Source organism: Wasmannia auropunctata, unplaced genomic scaffold (genome assembly GCF_000956235.1).
Source record: "Wasmannia auropunctata unplaced genomic scaffold, wasmannia.A_1.0 LD336078.1, whole genome shotgun sequence".
Lineage (NCBI taxonomy): Eukaryota > Metazoa > Arthropoda > Insecta > Hymenoptera > Formicidae > Wasmannia > Wasmannia auropunctata.
Genome location: NW_012026812.1, coordinates 3,365,025 through 3,383,864, shown reverse-complemented (window position 1 = coordinate 3,383,864; position 18,840 = coordinate 3,365,025). Strand labels below are relative to the sequence as shown.

At 36.9% G+C, this 18,840-nt stretch overlaps 2 protein-coding genes across 3 annotated transcripts; one reads left to right on the top strand and one right to left on the bottom strand.

Moving 5' to 3' along the window:
- The first annotated feature begins 171 nt into the window (after positions 1-171).
- On the top strand, positions 172-4,038 carry LOC105448971 (CAAX prenyl protease 1 homolog). Its single transcript, XM_011687876.1, has 6 exons — positions 172-624; positions 899-1,045; positions 1,145-1,348; positions 1,517-2,035; positions 2,321-2,464; positions 2,555-4,038. Exons 1-6 carry the CDS (start codon positions 523-525, stop codon positions 2,771-2,773), a joined length of 1,335 nt encoding a protein of 444 aa, XP_011686178.1. The 5' UTR covers positions 172-522; the 3' UTR covers positions 2,774-4,038.
- A 1,854-nt stretch (positions 4,039-5,892) lies between these two features.
- LOC105448970 (splicing factor, arginine/serine-rich 15) lies at positions 5,893-18,584 on the bottom strand. 2 transcript variants are annotated; one of them, XM_011687874.1, is made up of 15 exons: positions 18,389-18,584; positions 17,464-17,592; positions 16,714-17,005; positions 16,375-16,556; positions 16,019-16,291; positions 15,786-15,932; positions 15,439-15,686; positions 15,177-15,362; positions 14,866-14,999; positions 14,584-14,792; positions 14,308-14,485; positions 13,344-13,640; positions 12,703-12,930; positions 10,724-12,118; positions 5,893-9,464 (listed from the first exon to the last, which is right to left on the bottom strand). In XM_011687874.1, the coding sequence occupies exons 1-15, from the start codon at positions 18,416-18,418 to the stop codon at positions 8,587-8,589; spliced, it is 4,806 nt and encodes a 1,601-aa protein (XP_011686176.1). In that variant the 5' UTR covers positions 18,419-18,584; the 3' UTR covers positions 5,893-8,586. The 2 variants fall into 2 exon arrangements, with proteins under 2 accessions (XP_011686176.1, XP_011686177.1); XM_011687875.1 differs by having other exon boundaries at positions 10,724-12,094.
- Between the last annotated feature and the right edge of the window lie 256 nt (positions 18,585-18,840).

Sequence of the window (18,840 nt, the reverse complement as noted above, 5' to 3'; positions counted from 1 at the left end):
TAAAGCTCCAGCAGACTCGAAAAGTGGATTTAGTACGGACACGCACCACAAATTGTGCAGAAATCTTGATTTTGGTATGTAATTTGGATCCACTTTTTTAGAGGGCGTTAATGCACGAAGGTATTTTAGCGTTATCAGCTAAATGCGGCATGTCCGCTCTCGGATTCTCTCTTGCTTTTACACAAATTGTGCAGAAAACTAGATTTTGCTATGTAATTTGGACCACTTCATGTCCTCTCTCGGATCCTCTGGTTTTTTATACATGATACGTATGATCACAGAAAAAAACCTTTTAGAACATATGGTACGATAATCGACGCTGTCACGTTTCGATTGGCCGGGATTCTGGATGCAGTAGCAGATCGCGCCAATCGTCTTTGCGCACACCTCCAATTACGTGTTTATGTAATTTTAACCTCATATGTATCTTTTCTTTCGTACCGCTCGCGCGAAGCAGGGTGGTCGGCGAACTCGGGGGTATAGGTCTAATTAATGGAAATATTTCGTTAATACATTGACAAAATGGAGGCACTTGTGAATTTTTGGGAGAGACATATTCTCGAAACGATTTTAATCATGATATGGCTGTTGAGCTTTTGGCATTATTATTTGAACTTCCGCCAGGTGAGTCTGCCTTTCTAACCTTTAATCGAGTTTTTTTTTATTTTATCATTACGAAAAAGTGCTATGTAATTCTTAAAGTTAGCAAGATTTAATTATTATTTATGTCATTATTTATGTTTAGATCTCTATAGATTTACACATTTTTATTTCATTTGTATCACATTTATTTTTATTTTTATATTCACTTTTATGGAGGAGATTAATTTAGGAAAACGTAAAAGAATGAATTGATGTGATCAATATTTATGACTTATGTGTATTACAAATGTTACAGAGGACATTACTGAAATGTCTGAGTGATTTACCAAAGTCGGTCGAGGGTTTAATGAGCAAGGAGACATACGACAAGGCTCGTGCGTATTCATTACACAAGAATACCTTCAATACTGTGCAGGATGGATATTCTAAAATTTATAATACTGTGAGTGTCACGAACGCTTCTACGAATTGTATATATATTGTCGATTAAAGTAGAAAAAAATCTTTTGGATTCACATTCATGAATTTTATATTTTTTTAGTTAATCCTGATAACTTATGGATATTACTACTTTTGGCAATGGAGCATCGATATAGCAAAGTACTTTGGTATCAATCATGAGAGTGAAATGCTAATAAGCGCGATATGTGTGTTGATTATAGGTACAGTCACTCATATATCCAGTCTGCCGATAATGATATATGACACTTTTGTATTGGAACAGAAGCATGGCTTTAACAAACAAGTAAGATTCTCCATGTAACATTTTTTGCAATTTATGTATATATATATATATATATATATATATATATATATACATAAATTGCAAAACTTTATTGTATGGTTATTTGATTACTGAACATAAGATTCGATCCAAAGAGATGTGCTAATTAATATTAATACTTATTTGTAGACAGCTCTATTTTTTATTAAGGACGAAATTAAGAAGTTCCTTGTGACTCAAATTATCACTTTACCTCTTCTTTGTGGCATGATCTGGATTGTGCAAAACGGTGGCGATTATTTCTTCTGGTACTTGTGGATGTTATCTGTGGTAGTCACTTTATTCATGATGATGCTGTATCCGGAAGTAATCGCGCCATTATTCGACAAATATTCACCATTGCCTGAGGGCGAATTAAAGCAAAAGATCGAAGAATTGGCGGCTTCCTTGAAGTTTCCCTTGTACAAGCTATTTGTGGTCGAAGGCTCCAAGAGATCGTCGCACAGCAATGCCTATCTATATGGTTTTTACAAGAACAAGAGGATAGTTCTTTATGATACACTCATCAAGGGTTATTGCAAGAAAGACGAAAATGATGCTGAGAAAGAGCAACAGGGTTGTGAAACAAATGAAATATTGGCGGTGCTCGCTCATGAACTGGGTCATTGGAAACATAGTCATACTATAAAAGGACTTCTGCTGAGTCAGGTATAACTTTGAAGTTGATTTATATTTTATGTATTGTGTTATTTCGAAGTTGACTTTGTAGTATCAATATTTTAATATTTTTTAAAATTGGCATTACAATTATTGTAATATAATAAGTGAAATATAAAGTTTATATTTCAAGTTCAATAATTAATAAAATTATATATACATATATATATATTTAATAAAAATTAAAAATGTTATATGACTTGAAAAATTCTTCAGATTTGTCATTGTATTTTTAATAATAAATGTATATATATATATATATACATTTTTTTTCAGATAATACTTGTAGCCAATTTCATTATGTTTGCCAAACTCTTGCGGTACACGCCAATGTATGTCGCTTTTGGCTTTGTGGATACTCAGCCCATTCTTATTGGCCTATTTATAGTAACAATGTACATTTTAATACCCGTGAATACGGTAAGTATCCATTAAATTTTTCTATGATTTTCATATTAAACAAGAGATTATGATCTTGATATTAAACACAAATTCTTATATTATTTTCAGGTCTTCAATTTTATTTCCGTGGTGATCAGCCGAAGATTTGAATTTCAAGCAGATCATTTTGCCACGAAATTAGGCCACGGCGAGCATTTGAAGAGTTCTCTGTTAAAATTACAGAAGGACAATTTGGGATTTCCTTTATATGATAAATTGTACTCCTCTTGGTATCATTCACATCCGCCTACCCTCGAACGATTGGAAGCGATAGATAAAAGTAAATAAGGGACGAATTTTTCATTCTACGCGATTTCCATAACTTTGCAGACGTAAAAGATGAAGCCTGGAGCTTACCCATACACAGGCATTAGTTGTTGTTTACGTTAATTTTATACGTCCTGTATTTTTTCTTTTTATTTTAATTATTCTATTATCCAGTTGAGGATAGTAGAATAATTAAAATAAAAACGGGATCTAAACATAGGTTCAAGATAATTATGCTTCCTGTTTATTGTCATAATGTCAATGCGATTCTGTTCGTATTACAACATCCGTCTTTTATAATTCACTCCAGTTAGATAAGAACTTTTAATAGAGTTTTACTATCGTTCAACGTTTTTATATAAAAGATATATATAATATATATTAATATATTCCAGCATTTAATATTTACATATGCATTTTTCCAGTATCGTTAATCTCGTGAGCAATGATCACGATATTTTGTAAGATATTTTCTCTATGCTTGTAGGGATTTATCTCACATTTGGATATTTCGAGCATATTTTATTTTTCGAGGATATAGTGATTAATTACGTCTTGTATATACGTTTTAGAATTTATGCTTTACTATTCAATATACCGTTATTTATCATTCCTAGATACAGATTCTAAATGCCTCTAAGTAAAAGTTCAACTAACTTTAGGATAAACGCGAAATGTAGGTCGATATTTAACGTTGTTTTTACAATACTGGGAATTTGTAAAAATATGTCTGTCACGTCCAGTGAATAATTCACATATCCATCTTCGTGTTAATAGCCATATATCTTTTATGACCGCAAAACAAACGTGCGTTGAGAATACACTTGAAAATTTTCTGATTCTTCACAATATGACAATGTCAAGGAAGATAATGTATCTGTCTCTTCTAGTGTGAGCACTTTTACTATTCAATATTATATATACAAATTATATATAAGTAATCCAATATATCCAATTGTATATGCACCTTATACATAAGTGTTCAATTTAATTATCTACATGTGAACGAGCGAATGATAAAGGCTGCATTAATAATATTATACAAACATTTTTTTTCTCATTCTTACATTTAGCCTTAAATGACTGAAGATAAAAATAAAGAAAGATGTGGATACGTGTGTGTACATTCATTTTTTGCAATATTTGTGTTAGTTATAAAAATAAAAACTTAAGGGTTCTCCTAATAAACTTGCAGTATACATCGCAACTAGCCTGCTTACAAATGTATGTTAGTTTACTTATGTAATATGTATATATATATATATTCAATACATTTATGAGCTCGAGATGCTGTGACTTCGTTATGTTATTTCTGATTTTCCATCAGAGGGTACTACCGAAAAGTAATCTGTATTGCATATAACAGGCTACAGATTCAATATTTTTTGTAAAAGCGTTTTTTCACCAGAAACATGCCATTTAATCGCGACACGAATCTACTTTATTACTCTATCGCAGTAAATTAAAATAAATGGCAAATTTAGAATTAAAGTGACTTAATTAAACGACTAAAAGCTTCTATGTTGTATATCAATTTGTGAAGGAAAATAAATGTCGAAATAACTGAATGCATTTTTCATTCGTAACTTAAGATGCATTCCGTATATATTTTGCGTGGTTGTGATCTGTATCCAAATGCCTCATAATTTGAAGCAATCGGTCAAGCAATCGTAAAGTATAAAAGCTTGAAGATGTTTGCGCATATGTATTAATTTCCCTTATTAATTTTCTGCGCAATTATCATTTTATAAAAGTTGCAATCTACCAATACTTACCTACTACAGAATGCAGTTTCATATTACCTGTATATAACGTTATATTATACGGTTCCGCAAAAAAGCACAAATGAATATTTAATATTATAATTTTACAACATCAAGCCTTCCTAATCAAATTCTTTTTACTAAAGAGTACTTTGTTTCTTGTTTTTTTATCCTGTTTCATATACTTATTTTCTATGAATACTCTCGTATTCATTTAAATAATATTAAAATTGGTTAATATTTTGTAAATCACAACAATACAGTAGGACATTGAATATTAATAAAGTAAGTAATTAAAATTATTCTCTAACTTATTCTTATGGCAAAACGTGATCTTACTATTATTTTATGATCATAATCAATTCATCAATTATTCATCCATGATTTAATTCGTTAAGTAAAAAAATCGTGAATAAATGAAACATTGTTTAAACTACTAATTCAAGCGATTATTAATTAGCTCATATTTATGTTCGAATTAATTACTTACTAAATCAAATTAAAATAATTACATCAGAGCCTAAAAATTGGAAGACATAGAAGATTACTTTTTATGAATTTTGTTAATGGTGGCAAAAAATTGTCCTTTTGTTTATTAATTTTGTAATTCACGGATTTTTACGTATATAAATTTAACAAATAATTTTATACGTAGTTGAATAATAGATAACATTTTTGGAAACGTACAACATGCACATAGCGCATTATCGAATATTTATGAGTAATTTCACATTTTCATTGAAATAAAAAAAAAATTCAAAATATTTGAAAAAATAAAATAATCTTATAAAAAAGAAAATATTTTACATATAGAATACATGTGAAAAAAAAACAATTTTTTTCACATGTATGTGGAAAATACACATTACATATTGTAATGCAACTAGAAAAGGATGATTCCTCGTGCAAAAACAAGTGTATAAACATATGAAATAAAATCTTTTCATACATATCGTTTCTAAGAAAAAAAAAATTAATTTATATATACAATATTACAAATATTATTAAAAAATAAAAGTATACGTAATAATTGTTTATTATCTTAAACAGATATGAGTAAGAATAAAAAGATCAATTAGTCAAACTAAAAAAATGATATAATATTGCAAAAACATTCTTCTCATTGTATATATTTTTTTCTTTCTATTATATATGTATACATGAAAATAAAATGATATAACAGCATTAATTAATAGTAATTTAATTTAATAATCTTGTTAATTCGATTATTTTTAAATAGATTACTGTTAGCTAATACTGTTCATATATTTTTCTGTGAGTGTATACATACATGTAAATATATATGTGTGTGTATACATATATATACATATATACACCATATATATAATTAATATTTATAATTTATGTATATATGTATAATTAAAAAAATAAAATAAAAACTTTAAAAAATTAAAATGTTATGTCCTGCGAATGTTGGAGTTTTAAAGGTAAGCACATTATATACACGAGGAAACATAATTTAACATGCTTCAAAAGGTTCCACATTATAGTCAGATTATAAATTTATAATCTCATTCTAATATACGTATAAAATCCTAGAATGCAGTGCCGCGCACCACTCCAGGTTTGCTCTCGTTTTAAAAATTTCTTTTTAATTTATATCCATGAAACTTATGATTGCGATGTATCTTCAATATGTTATGTGAATTGAAAGCAAATTGCAACTATATATTAAATAATAATATTCAGCTTGTGCTCCTAATGATTCTTCATTTGTATGTGTTATTCATACTCATTTCGAAAATCATTTATGATATTCGAACTGCAGCAGTAGTTATAATGAAATTAATCGAAAAAAAAAATAAAAAAAACAAATATAAGTGATATGGATATAAACAAATATCAGCAGATTGTTATCTGTATAGTACATTTTACAGAATTTCTATGCATATAAAATCTCATATTTTTATATGCGTTATAATGTATGCATCAGGATATTAGAGTTGAAATTTGTCAACGAAATGATAGACATTACGTGCGTGTCACGCGGAAAATTACGATAAGTACTAGCCTTCTACTAGTAAAAAGAAAGAATATTTTGTCAATTTATATTTATGTTCATATTAAGTATACGCTCTTAAATACAGTTGCTGTTTTTGTTCATGGATTCACATATATGAATATATGATCGTAAAACGAAACTTATAGTAAAGTAAGCTCAAAGCAAAGAAATAGGCGTACATGCGTTCTAACGTGAAAATATCAAACATTATTACGCGTCGAAATAATGCTATCGTATCCTATTTTAACGGCTCGTTAGAAAGTCTACCACGATTATCTCTTAACAATCCAATTTTTATTTTATCATTAAAGGCGCGAAGTGAACGTCTAATATTAACGTTTTTTTTTTTTTTTTTCAGAATCAAAGAGTTCGATTCAGTTGACGAGTCCAAACAAGTGGAACACGATCGGACATTTCAACTTTGGAAGTCGTTCTCCCTTAATACCACATCTCTTAGCCGTAAGCAATTATTCTAATCGTTAAAGATACACAATAATAATTAAATTGTTAGTATATTGTATCGACGAGTTTTCATCCTGGAGTGGTGGCGGCCAAGCGGTGGCTCTCTTAAGATCATCTTAGTGTCACATTTCTTGACTAACGGTATGTGAAAGTAATTGGGAACAATACCTTGCACTTGTCACTCAGTTTGAGCGCAAGCACGTGTCTTCCATCGCTGCGCCGTGCAATACATGCGTATGTGAACACAGGAACCAAGTTGTCTGTACGTGTATGTGTAATGTGTGTGTCTAAATGTGTATGTTAAATGGAAGCGCGTGTACGCGTGGGATGCGTCGTACTTTTGCAATCATTCTCGCTCTTGTATTCAAACGGATTATCTCAAATCCTCTCCTCATGCAGAATAAAATGAAACTGTGCCGTGAGTTAAAGTACGGGGGTCATATCTGAATTATTCGATTGTGTAGAATCCAAGGGAAGAATAATTAATTAATTTCACGGAACCGACGAAAAAAGATCAACGAACGGGAACGAAAAGAGAAAAACGGATATTATTCGGAATTGTGTTATGTACATGTCTCTGTAGATGCCTAGAAATATAATTCGTATATTATACACGTGTAGACTTAAGTCTGTCGTTTCCATTTTGTCGTGATCGGGAGCTACGCGTCGTATCGGAATAACAAGGCCATGTTTTCTTTTGTTATCAAAGACGTTATATATAAAATATTTATTCCTTTTCTTTCTTTGATTGAGCAATGGCAAATCTGCACATTTATATTCATTCATTTGTTCTGCTACGAAAATATAAAAGTATGTACAATTCAATAAATTAATCCTCAAAAGGAGCATGAGGTACGATACTATCGCTGTACAATACCCGATAAGATACGATTCGAAATTAACTACAGGAAAATTCTTAACAAAACTACAAAAAGATTGACTGGAGATTGGTATCTCGTATAGATGGCAATGATGGAATTCTTTTAAACGTGCCTATATATACGTTTATATATATACACATATGCATATGTGTATATATTGATATAAAATTCTACACGACCGTTGCGATCTAACGTAAAAAATAAAGAGAAGTAAAGCAAAGATTACGAAAGAATTTCGATTAAGAAGTGAATCTCTGTATATACCTCTACACGGATAAAACAGGTCCTGTGTTCACTCTATCACAGCAATTATCTAAGCAGCAGATTTCAGTTGGGAAGAAATCTTGATTAAGACTTACACGAGAGTCAACAATTGAATATTTTGACGACTAAAAGATACTCAAAACAACTCACTGGACCCAACGGCTCCCCCACCACTCCAGAGTGCGATAATTCTGAGTCTGTAAAATCGAATTTTTTTTCACTTTTTTCTCTCTCTCTCCCTCTCTTTCTCTCACTCTCTCGTTCTCTCCCTCTCTCTCGCGCGCACGCTCTCTCTCTCTCTCTCTCGCTCTCACTGTAGCACTCTATGTACATCGTATCGATTTAAACGATATTTTACACGAATCTGCCTGAAGATTCTTTATACTTTACTTTGGTAATTTTCCCAATATCGATCTTTTCTTTCCTTTCCTTCCTCGATGTTTATAACGAATCCGCTTGCTGTTCCACTGATTGCTCACTATGATTCTCACTGACGTGCCCTATTTGTTCGATCGATTGTACCACATTTTGTTGCGCTGAATCTTCAGCTGGAATGGGTGCTTCGTATTCACACTGTTCCTCTTCATCCCGCTGCTTTAGCGCTAAATCGTTGCTGGAGAAATGATCCGCACCAATTTCGAAGGTATTGGCCTGACCCTTGTCAATTGTATAGCTAATCTCATCCTTATCGTTCGGTATACTCGTAAACTCATCTTCTCTGTCACCGTGCATCACATCCTGCTCGTGCATCGCCGAGTCATCTTGTTCCTTTTGCATCAGAAGACCCTGTTGATCGACAGCCACAGCTGAAACGTCAAAGCCATCCTTCGCCTCCAATTCCGCGCCGTCCGATGTCTCCGCCTTATTTTCAGCTTCTTCCGACGGCATCTCGTCCACGTCGTCCGTCAGCGGTGGACTAACGTTACCCCACCTGGACTTTCGGTTTCGGTTGCGGTTCTCCCGCTCGGACACGTTTTTAAAGTCCTGATGCTTCGCTGATTTCGGCTTGTCCCGCGGGAGATGATTCTCGCGTTGCCCGTGTCCTTCGGGTTCCTGGCCGGACCACGACGCGGGCGGCGGTCCGCTACCCTCCTGATTTCTCCACGGTCCGTCCGGTCCGTGTATCGCTGGCGGGCCCATCGGGCCAAACGGTGGTCGGATGTGCGGTCCCGGGCGACCGCGCATATCGTCGAACGGCGGTCGGAAGAAAGTGTCCGTTTCTCTGGGATCGAACGGCGGACCTCGAGGTGCGAACGGCGGCCTCATCCCGGGCCTCATACCTCTCGGACCCATGCCACGTAGATGGAACATCAGCGGACCTACAAAAGACACGGCAAAGTGACACACGCACGAAGCAAGAACATATAAATCACATTCGCTGGAATTAATAAAATAGATAATCTTCGTTTGCTTCCCCCATCGTATTACATATTTTTTAATACGTAAATCGCAGAGAAGAAAAATTAAATAAACAAATTAATTATCAAGAAACACGGATAGTCAATATAATTATTGTTATTATATATAAATATATAACATTAGTTTGTAAAAAATGTATAACTGCAGTTTTGTCATGCAGTACATGCATACGTAAACATATATCGTATATATTTTATATAAGAGATATAAAGTTTCTGTTGGAATAATATTATGTTATTATTCATTTCTTTCTTCTTTCTTTTTTCTTGATTAAGGCCAAATTCAATACATTTGATTTATTATGACGCTTTTACTATTTCTTCTTTTTAACGTTCTTAATAATTTAAGAATATTTTCTAAATCAGAAATTTTAGTATCTCTGTATCCAAATGAATATGATACATTAGAAAAAGATTAAAAATAGATAATAAATTTGAGCTGATTTGTAAATTTAATGTGACTCCGATTGCCCATGATATAAAATCCTAATATTAATATTGCTTATATTCTGTGAAAATAGAGATATAAAAAAATTTTATTAAACATAATTCTATAAAAATTATTTGGGATGTTGCATGACTCTGTGTGAGAACGGTAGTTTAATTGGCAGAACTCGGGCTTTATCCTTCATCCTACATACGGATTTTAAATTGGGTATATATGTTCAGCAGACAAAACAGATCGGTAAACGCTCAGTAATTTTTTAATATCATCTGTTTTTGCCTCTAACTCTTTGCTGGATCTGAGTAAATAAACAAAGAATCACTAAACGCTTACTGTCTGCTTAACGCGCCCATTCCCATTCATAATCTGCGTGTGAAGCGATATCCTAAATCTCCCCCCCCCCCTTCCCAAGTTCGGGGTTGTATACGTGGCTAGCAACCATATCATGTAAAACAATTATTATTCATAGAAATGTTCTCACGAAGAGAAAGCCAGATTGAATCTTTAAAACCATTGAAAATCTATCCATTCCAGGGTTATAGAGTTAATATTAATTGATTAAAATATTAACTGTTAAGAATTATCTCAGTTTACAAGAAATATGGCCTTAAATTAAACGCGCTTAATACCATCCCAATATAAATGTGTAGCATTCTCTAACACAAAATACATGCCAAATAGTCACAAAGAAGATAATAGGAAATTCGTGTCTTACCGGGTCCCCTGGCTCCGCGCGGTCCAAATCCATCAACCGGTCCTCGCGGTCCCTTTGGCCCCATTAAAGGCGGCATTCCGAACACAGGCTCCATCGGACCACCGAAGAACTCTCTCCTGCGAAGATCGAAGTCGGTGCGCTCGTTGTGTCCCCTGAGATCGAAGCCGTCCTGCATACGTGGGTCAAATCCATCGCGTCTCATCTCGTACTCGAAACGCTCACGTTCGTACTCGTCCACGGGCGGTCTGCGAGCACGCACTTCCGGTCGCTCGAACTCGTCGCGGGCCGGGCCTAGTCTACCCGGCGGAAAGTCATCGGGCCGCGGCCCGTTGTGGCCTAGCCTGCCCTCGTACTCCTCCGGGAATATACCGGGTTGCATCCTGGGATCCAGGAAGTCGTCCATCTGCGAAGCCCTCGGCCCACCGCGCGGCGGAAAGTTCTGTCGATCAGGCCGATCGGACAGGCCGCGCTGCGGAAATTCGCGCGCGTCTGGCGGCCCGCTCCGGAAATCCGGTCCCCGCGGGAAGTCTGTTCGGTCCGGAGGCAGCACTCCGGCGAACTTGGGTAGGTCCATCAGTGAGATCGGCATGTCGCCGGGTGGCCGTCGTCCTCCCGCGCCTCCGGGACTCTCCTCGAAGCTCCTGTCATTCCGCTCGCTGCTACGCTCGGCTCGGTTGCTACGCATGTTCCTGTCCATTCGATCGTCCAGCGGTAACGTACCGTCCGCCAATTGCCGCAGTCGTTCGGCTAAACTGGGCTTGCTCTCCTTCTTCATGCTCTCGCCTTCCTGAATGTTTTGATTTTGCACACTCGATCCTCCATCCGAGTGTCTGGCGCTGCTCTCCCGGCTCTCCCGGGTCTCACGGCTGTCCCTGTCGCGTCTCTCGTCCCTCTCTCTGTCACGACCGTCGCGACCGTCTCTCCGTCTATCTCGTCCGCGATCCCGTCCCCTTCCTCTGTCCCTGCCACGATCCATCCTGCACTCGTTGATATCCATGCGATCTCCGCGATCTCGATCACTTCGGTCCCTCCTTTCCCTGTTCTCCCGATCACGTTCCCGTTCCTTGTACTCGCGAGACTGATCGTTCTCCAGACGGCAGTCGTTCACACTGCCGCTTATATTCATCGCCGCGATCAACTGATCACTGAGGTTCGGCTTGTCCTTGGGCAAGTTACTGCTCAAACTTTGCGGCATCGCGTCCTCCATTTCCACGTCCATATCGTCCGAGTGGTGCTGCTGCTGAGGTAGTTGCATCTGCATGGGTGGTGCAGGGCCGACTCCGTACGGTTGCCGCAACATCGGCAAGTTCGGCATACTCGTCTCCGTCGTAGGCGGTGGTACTCCAATCGGTGGGACGTTGTGCGGCATACCTGTAATATTCAGGATCTCGTATCCTGTTTGGCTGCGATTAGCCAACTTTGCTGGGACGCTAAGAGTTATTAAGTATCATCACGGGTTCAATTATAAAATTAGATCTGAGAATACATAACTGTATTCTCTCATAACTGTATATTAGATAATGCTGTTAATTCTATTCTCTTTTTTATGTGTATATAAGTATCTTCAAAGATCAAGTATCACAGCCAAAATAGAAAAATGTTCGATTATTTTATTTAATTAAAATTAATATAAATGTTATATACATATATATATATTTAACGTTTACATTAATTTTACATATCTGACTGAAATTTCATTTTTTTCAGTTCGTTCCTACATTTTTTTTGTTTACTAATTTATACAAAGTATTACATTTTTGTTTAAATTTAATTAAAAAAAAAAACAATGAATAAAAATGCAATCTTAGCATTGCTTCCATATTGATATAATACTTCGTACTAGTTTTAAAAAATAATCCAATATCTGTTTTATCTTCTTTTATTATTAATTTTATATTTTATACTTTTTTAAATATAATTTTGTTTTGGAATTTATTTTCTTTTGTATAATTTTATATTTGTTAAAGAATTGTACATACCAGTGGAGTTTGGCTTATCCGAAGGCGCTGCAGGGGCGGGCAGTGGAATTTGCGTCAGTAAACTTACGCCAACACCTGCTCCAAATGGCGGGTTTACTGAGGATGTCAACATAGTCTGCATCATGCCGGGTGGTCCCAGCAGACTCTGCATGTTAGGTGGTGGCACCCCGATCGGAACATTCGGCATTAGTCCATGCGTCATTTGTAGGCCCATGTGGCTAATCATTCCTGTAAGATTTGTGACATTTAAAAACTGTAAGGTATCTTGTTAAGAAACCATAGTCTCTCTCATTTTATTGCGCATTTGTATCCTCGTAAATTAGATATTTTATGTTTTTAAAATTCTTATCTCAATGTGTAGCATCATAAAGTTTCGTAAAACATTCGTAAAACAATTAATTTTCTTAATAAAGCAGATACAATTTGTATAAAGAAAGCAAAATAAAATAAAGAATGACTTGTATACAGAAAAACCTAAACCTAAACCAAGGATAATAATTCAAACTAATTCAAATTATATATAGTACTGTGAGTAATTATGTATTAGATATTATGTATGGACATCTGCATTTGCAAAATCTGATTTGAATATTCGTCAGAAGAGGATTGAATTTAAGAAACGATAAATACTATAAACTTACGTGGTACTCCAGGCATCGTAAATGCTGGTGGCATCATTTGTAACTGCGTATTTGGGGGAGGCAGTAACGCAGCCGATGTTGGTGGTCTAATTGGTGGCGGTTGACTAGTGTCGACTAATTGTTGCTGCTGCTGCTGCTGTTGCTGCGAATTAGCCGACGACTGTATGACATTAACGATACCGTCTGTCAAAGTGGGTATAGGAGCACCAGCGTTTGCGGCGGCAACCATTGCTTGCTGTTGCAGATGCAATTGTTGTTGTAGAACATCCGCGCTTGTGCCAGTGTGTTTCAGTTTTCCTGTGGCAAAGAAAGAAAAAAAAATGTATTTTAAAATTTATAATTATGACACATAGTAATAATATATGTTATAAATATATCTAACTTTTCAGCAAAATATCGCGTCAATTAATTTAATAATAAAAAATTGATATTATTTTCATCAAAATAAAATTGTTCAGAGTTGAATACAATCTGATTCACAGTTAGATTTCAGAAAGATAATATGACTCCGATTTTAATTTCGCAAGTCGGTTCAAGTTACATATCACTTTAATTTGTATATGTGACTAAATTGAAACTTGCCTTTTAAAAAACTCTTCTCAATGCTATCTCCAATTAACAGGAGAAATTGTAATTGTAAGCAAACGGTAAATAGATTTCATGAATATAAAATATTTAATTTATGAAACTCTCTAGGCGATAACATAAGGTCGTAAGGTTTCGTATAAAGAGCAATCGACTCGGCAGATCTCTTTTAAGTCCCACTCTCATGCTACATTTGTCTCAGTTTATAAAAGATTTATTTCTGGGGGAGTTGAAGATTGCGAATGAAAGAATTAAGATGATTGTAATCGGCATTTCGGGAACCATAAAACTGATACATATTTTATTAAAACTACCCTTTCAATTACCTACTTCCTATGTACATATCAATTCACTCTCTATACAAATTGAAGAAATATACCTTTCAAATGGGGAGGTAATGTGTCTTCGTCTATCATCCCTCCTTCTTCCAGTAACTCCAATTCTTGATCGGTAATGTTGATTAATTTATTCCAAGGGATGTAACTGACGCCCAGCTCTACTTCCCAGTAGTCCTTCCATTCCTTGCCTTTCACTCCTTTGCCAGGCGCCCATGCTAACTGTATAATTAAAATAGAAATACATCGCACATATTAAAGTGTCTCAATTTTACTTGGTTAACATATAAGATATATAGTAAATAAATATTATTATTTACCGTAATAGCTTTGCCTTGCATTTTTTGATTTTTCAATTTTGTTAGCGCTCGATATGCATCCTGCCTTCTGTTCATACATATAAAAGCACAACCTCTCGGTGAGATTAAATCAATGCTAACAATATCACCAAGCTCTCCAAACGTGTCCGACAATTCTTCCTGATGCACGAGTTTCGACAAATGTCCTACCCAAAGTGTTGTGCTGCAAACTGCAAAAGCGTGCGTTTAATTTTTCCTATTTATAGAAAATGAGGGAAAACTCCTTATCTTTAGAATACGTACCACTTAATTTATCTCTAACTATTGGTGGCAAACCGCGTTTGCGTCGCTCCCTATCCCTCTCCCGCTCTTCCTCCGTCATTTTTTCTCGGCTATCATCACGTTTTCTATCACGACCCCTATCTCTTGAACGAGATCTAAGAAAGAGAAAACATATATGTATACAATATAAAATTGACAGCAAAAATAGAAATCAATTGTTTATGATTGATGATTTTTATAAGTGATTTTTATTTTTGTATTTAATTAATATTTTTCCAATTCCAGTAATAAAGACTAAATTTTTGACTTAATGCTAATTGCAGCCTAATTACCTTCTCCGTCTCGATCTGCTTCTAGACCGAGATTTTCTGTCTCTATCTCGATCTCTATCTCTGTCTCTGTGCCGTGGAGATCGGGATCGACTGTGATGTCGATATCGTTCTGGCGATCTACTTTGGGAGCTCGTGTTTTCGCAGTTTACGATTTCCACACTGCTGCTGTCACGTCTGATATTGTTTCTAAAAAGAAAAGAATGATCATTAGAAAAGATAAAGCTATGAGACGATTCTATTAGTCAAATTATGGTATACTTACCCAGGATAATCCTGCGTTTCTTGACGCTCATCAAGCAACGGACTCTTTTGATTTTGATGCGCGGACTGATTCATCTGTCGAATATTCGATAAAGATTGCGAGGTGTACGACAGAGCTGGCGGATAACCAGGCGGCGGCTGACTCATATCCTGCATCACGTTGCTGTTCATATTAGACGCATAATTTTGTGTGCTTGGCTTCAAGATATCCGAAGGTTTCAACTCGCATTCAGATGCAAATGGAAGGTTCTAAAAAAGAAGCAAAATTCCATAAACAACAATGAAATATAAGGTGATATATATTTAAAAAAAAAAAAAAATTTTAAAAATTATCCAAATAATACTCACAGGAACAGTTTGTGCTAAATGCTTATCAAATTCTTCCTCCTGCTGCTTCATTTGTTGCAGCTTGCGCATCTTTTCTTCCATTTCAAGCTGTGACGAGGATGCATTGCTTTGCATGGTTTGTTGTAGAGTTTGCAGTTGCCTCAGAACCTTTAAATGGAATAGATACATGACACCATGTAGAACGATTACATTACATCTAGTATTGTTATTAACGTTCGGTATTCGACGAGCACCTCTGGATTTGCGAGCAACAGTCCAAGGCTTTCTAAACTGCTGTTCGTCGAAACGGTGTTGTGCTGGGTGTTGGCCGAGGCAGATGCGTTGGGAGAATTGGTAACAACGACGTCGTCATCCTCTTCCTCGCCGTAATCAAAATCCAACAACTTTTTATCAAACTTGACGGAACTCTTCGGTTCATTCGTAACGTCTTTCTTCATAAGTAGTTGCTGTAAATGTTGTAACTGGTCGAAGAAGGAGGAATCCATCGGACCGGAATTGGACTGATTCTGTAGAGAAAAAAAAATAAAATCGAATGAATGTTCAGCAATTATGCGCATTTATATGTGACAATAATATGTGACAATATTACCAAAAGTTTATTCGCATTGACCGCTGCTTCCATTTTTGTTTGTGCCAGCCATGCTGGATCAATCATTTTTCCAGATGGAAATAGTTTGGGATCCTTCACGGCGTTTTTAATTGCAGATGGCGGAGTCTTGGTGACCGCACTTACATTACTTAAATTATTACCGGATGATGTATTTAATGTACCTAGAAATATTAAAATGTTCTTCTAAATTACAGATATTTTTCACATGTATGTATACGTGTATATAATGTACTCCAAATGTATGTTACATGTTTATTTATATCGTTTATTAATTTGGAATACATTTGTTGAACCAAATTTTCTGCATGTTATATTTACCGTTGCTATTTACTGGCTGTTCTTTATGTATCGGATGGTTTGGGTCTGCCAGATCGAAAAGTGGTTGAATAACCTCCGGTGGAAAAACCGCATTTTTTTGCCAAAGATTTAATACACGTATAACCTTGCTCTTATCCTCCTGCGGGCACTTTAAAAGATTAAGAAAGGTGGTTTGCATATTCTTCGCAAATCGTGGAGCAAACACATCCTTCTCCATCCCAAACTGGTGTCGGGATTGTCGAACAATTGAATCTATTACATACAATCCAGGTACTTTGTACTCCGGCTTGCACTGAAACAGAATAAAACAAATTAACAAAAAAAAATCAAATACACACATTTGTATGTAACAGGTGCGTCCAGCAGCACAAACGCTCGCCAAGCGACTAAGTAGCAATTTAAGCTGCGTTCCATTATTCACTGCTAGTACTGAAAATCTATAGTATACGTAGCGTAAACTATAGATTTTTGGTAGCTGCAGTAAACAACCAAACGCAGCCTTATTGCGATTGGTTGGATCTAAAAATAAGAGCCAATCACTACTCAGTCGCTTGGTGATCGATTGCACTACCGAATGCACCTAATGCTCTAGTCACACTGTGGATTGCCAGTTGCGGTTCCCGATCGTCGGTTCTACTCCAGCCAATCGCAATGCAGCGTGAATGTTGGAAACCTCAACGAATAATCCACAGGGTGGTTTAAGAGGATTACAGGCTTATGGGAAAGCTTTGTGCGAAGAGATACACTTACTTTTTGAATGAATTTTTCCACGCTTTGTACAACATGCTTGTAAAATTTTATTGCTTTGATGGCTCCCCGTGTAAGCGAATTCATTTTGGCTTTCGAGATAGGGGGTTTGACATCGTAGAGAGCAGAGAGCTGTAGAATTAAATCTCAATTAATCATATTTTCTAGAGAATCAATCGTATTTAGTAAGAAACCAACACCTATATGTGAATTATCTTTTACTATCGAGCTTAATTACAACACGGAGCTTAATTGGAAACACACGACAGGAAGCACTTGTATATTTTAACAGAAAGTAAATATCGATGTATCTCGATGCTCGTGTCGCTAATAGCTGCAGCTAACGCGCGTATTCAACGTATAGTACAGTAAGCATACAGGACGTATATATCAAAACATCGCGTGCGTGCACGCTCGTTTCGCCGTCTCGCAATTCAAAAATACATCTAGCTGATGACGCTCGCTCGACAAAATCGCGGTCACTCGTTCGTTCGGCCGAGATCGTGCCGAAGGTGGCCTTCGAAAACAAGCCGCGCGCCGCGTCAGGTGGCGGACGAAGGGGGATCCGCGCGTCCGCTCGTATTCGCGATCGCGATTACGCGCGTGGAGGACACAGCCCTCGTGGCGCCGGGTCGCGTCGCCCTTCGAGAGCGAGGGAACCCTTTCGTCGGGGTTTCGAGAAACGGGGCTCCGGCGAAAGATTCTCAGGGGGACGAAGCGTCTTTTTTTCCTCGTTTTTTTTCTCTCTCTCTCCCGCCGAGAGATCGCGTCCGCGATTTTCGCGCGAGATTCGGGACGGGGCCGAGGGTAGGAGTGAAGCCGGGGGCGAAGCACGGCGACAAGGGAATGTAGGGAGAGTTTGCCCCTACGACGGTGACCTCTAAGACGGTGCGCGTACGAGCGGAGGGGACCCCGGGGTGTTGCTTACCTCCGCGTTGAACGCCTTCACCGCCTCCATCGCGCGGGGCAGGGGACGAGCCTCCTCGCGTCACGGTCGTCGTTGAGTCTCACGCGGGTCCCGGCGCAGCGTAATACCAGCGTAACGTCCGCGTTAAAGCTCGCATTTCTCCTTCATCACGCACTGTGTAGCCGAGCCATGCCATTCAAGATGGCAGGTCCCGTCGTGTTTCCCGATACGCATCGCGAGGCGGCCGACGCGTGACGTCACACCTGTCGTCCGACCGGTCGGTAACGGCAGGCGCGTCGATCAGCGCGCGCGGCCCGACTATCGATTATCGTAGCACCGCCGTAGCAGCGCGGCGCGGCGAAGAGTTTCGTTACGCGCGCGAGAATATATGAAGTGTGACGAAAAAAAAAATATTAATCATAATAATATGATTATAGTAATCCAATGTTGATAATATTCTTTAAATAACCAAC

Excerpts from the sequence above, each read along its gene's own strand:
- LOC105448971 (XM_011687876.1), top strand. The coding sequence starts at position 523 with ATGGAGGCACTTGTGAATTTTTGGGAGAGACATATTCTCGAAACGATT. Across the intron at positions 625-898 it reads ATTATTTGAACTTCCGCCAG|AGGACATTACTGAAATGTCT; the intron begins GTGAGTCTGCCT and ends CAAATGTTACAG. Across the intron at positions 2,036-2,320 it reads AAGGACTTCTGCTGAGTCAG|ATAATACTTGTAGCCAATTT; the intron begins GTATAACTTTGA and ends ATTTTTTTTCAG.
- LOC105448970 (XM_011687874.1), bottom strand. The coding sequence starts at position 18,418 with ATGGAGGCGGTGAAGGCGTTCAACGCGGAG. Across the intron at positions 13,641-14,307 it reads ATTACCTCCCCATTTGAAAG|GAAAACTGAAACACACTGGC; the intron begins GTATATTTCTTC and ends TCTTTGCCACAG. Across the intron at positions 12,931-13,343 it reads TACGATGCCTGGAGTACCAC|GAATGATTAGCCACATGGGC; the intron begins GTAAGTTTATAG and ends CAAATCTTACAG.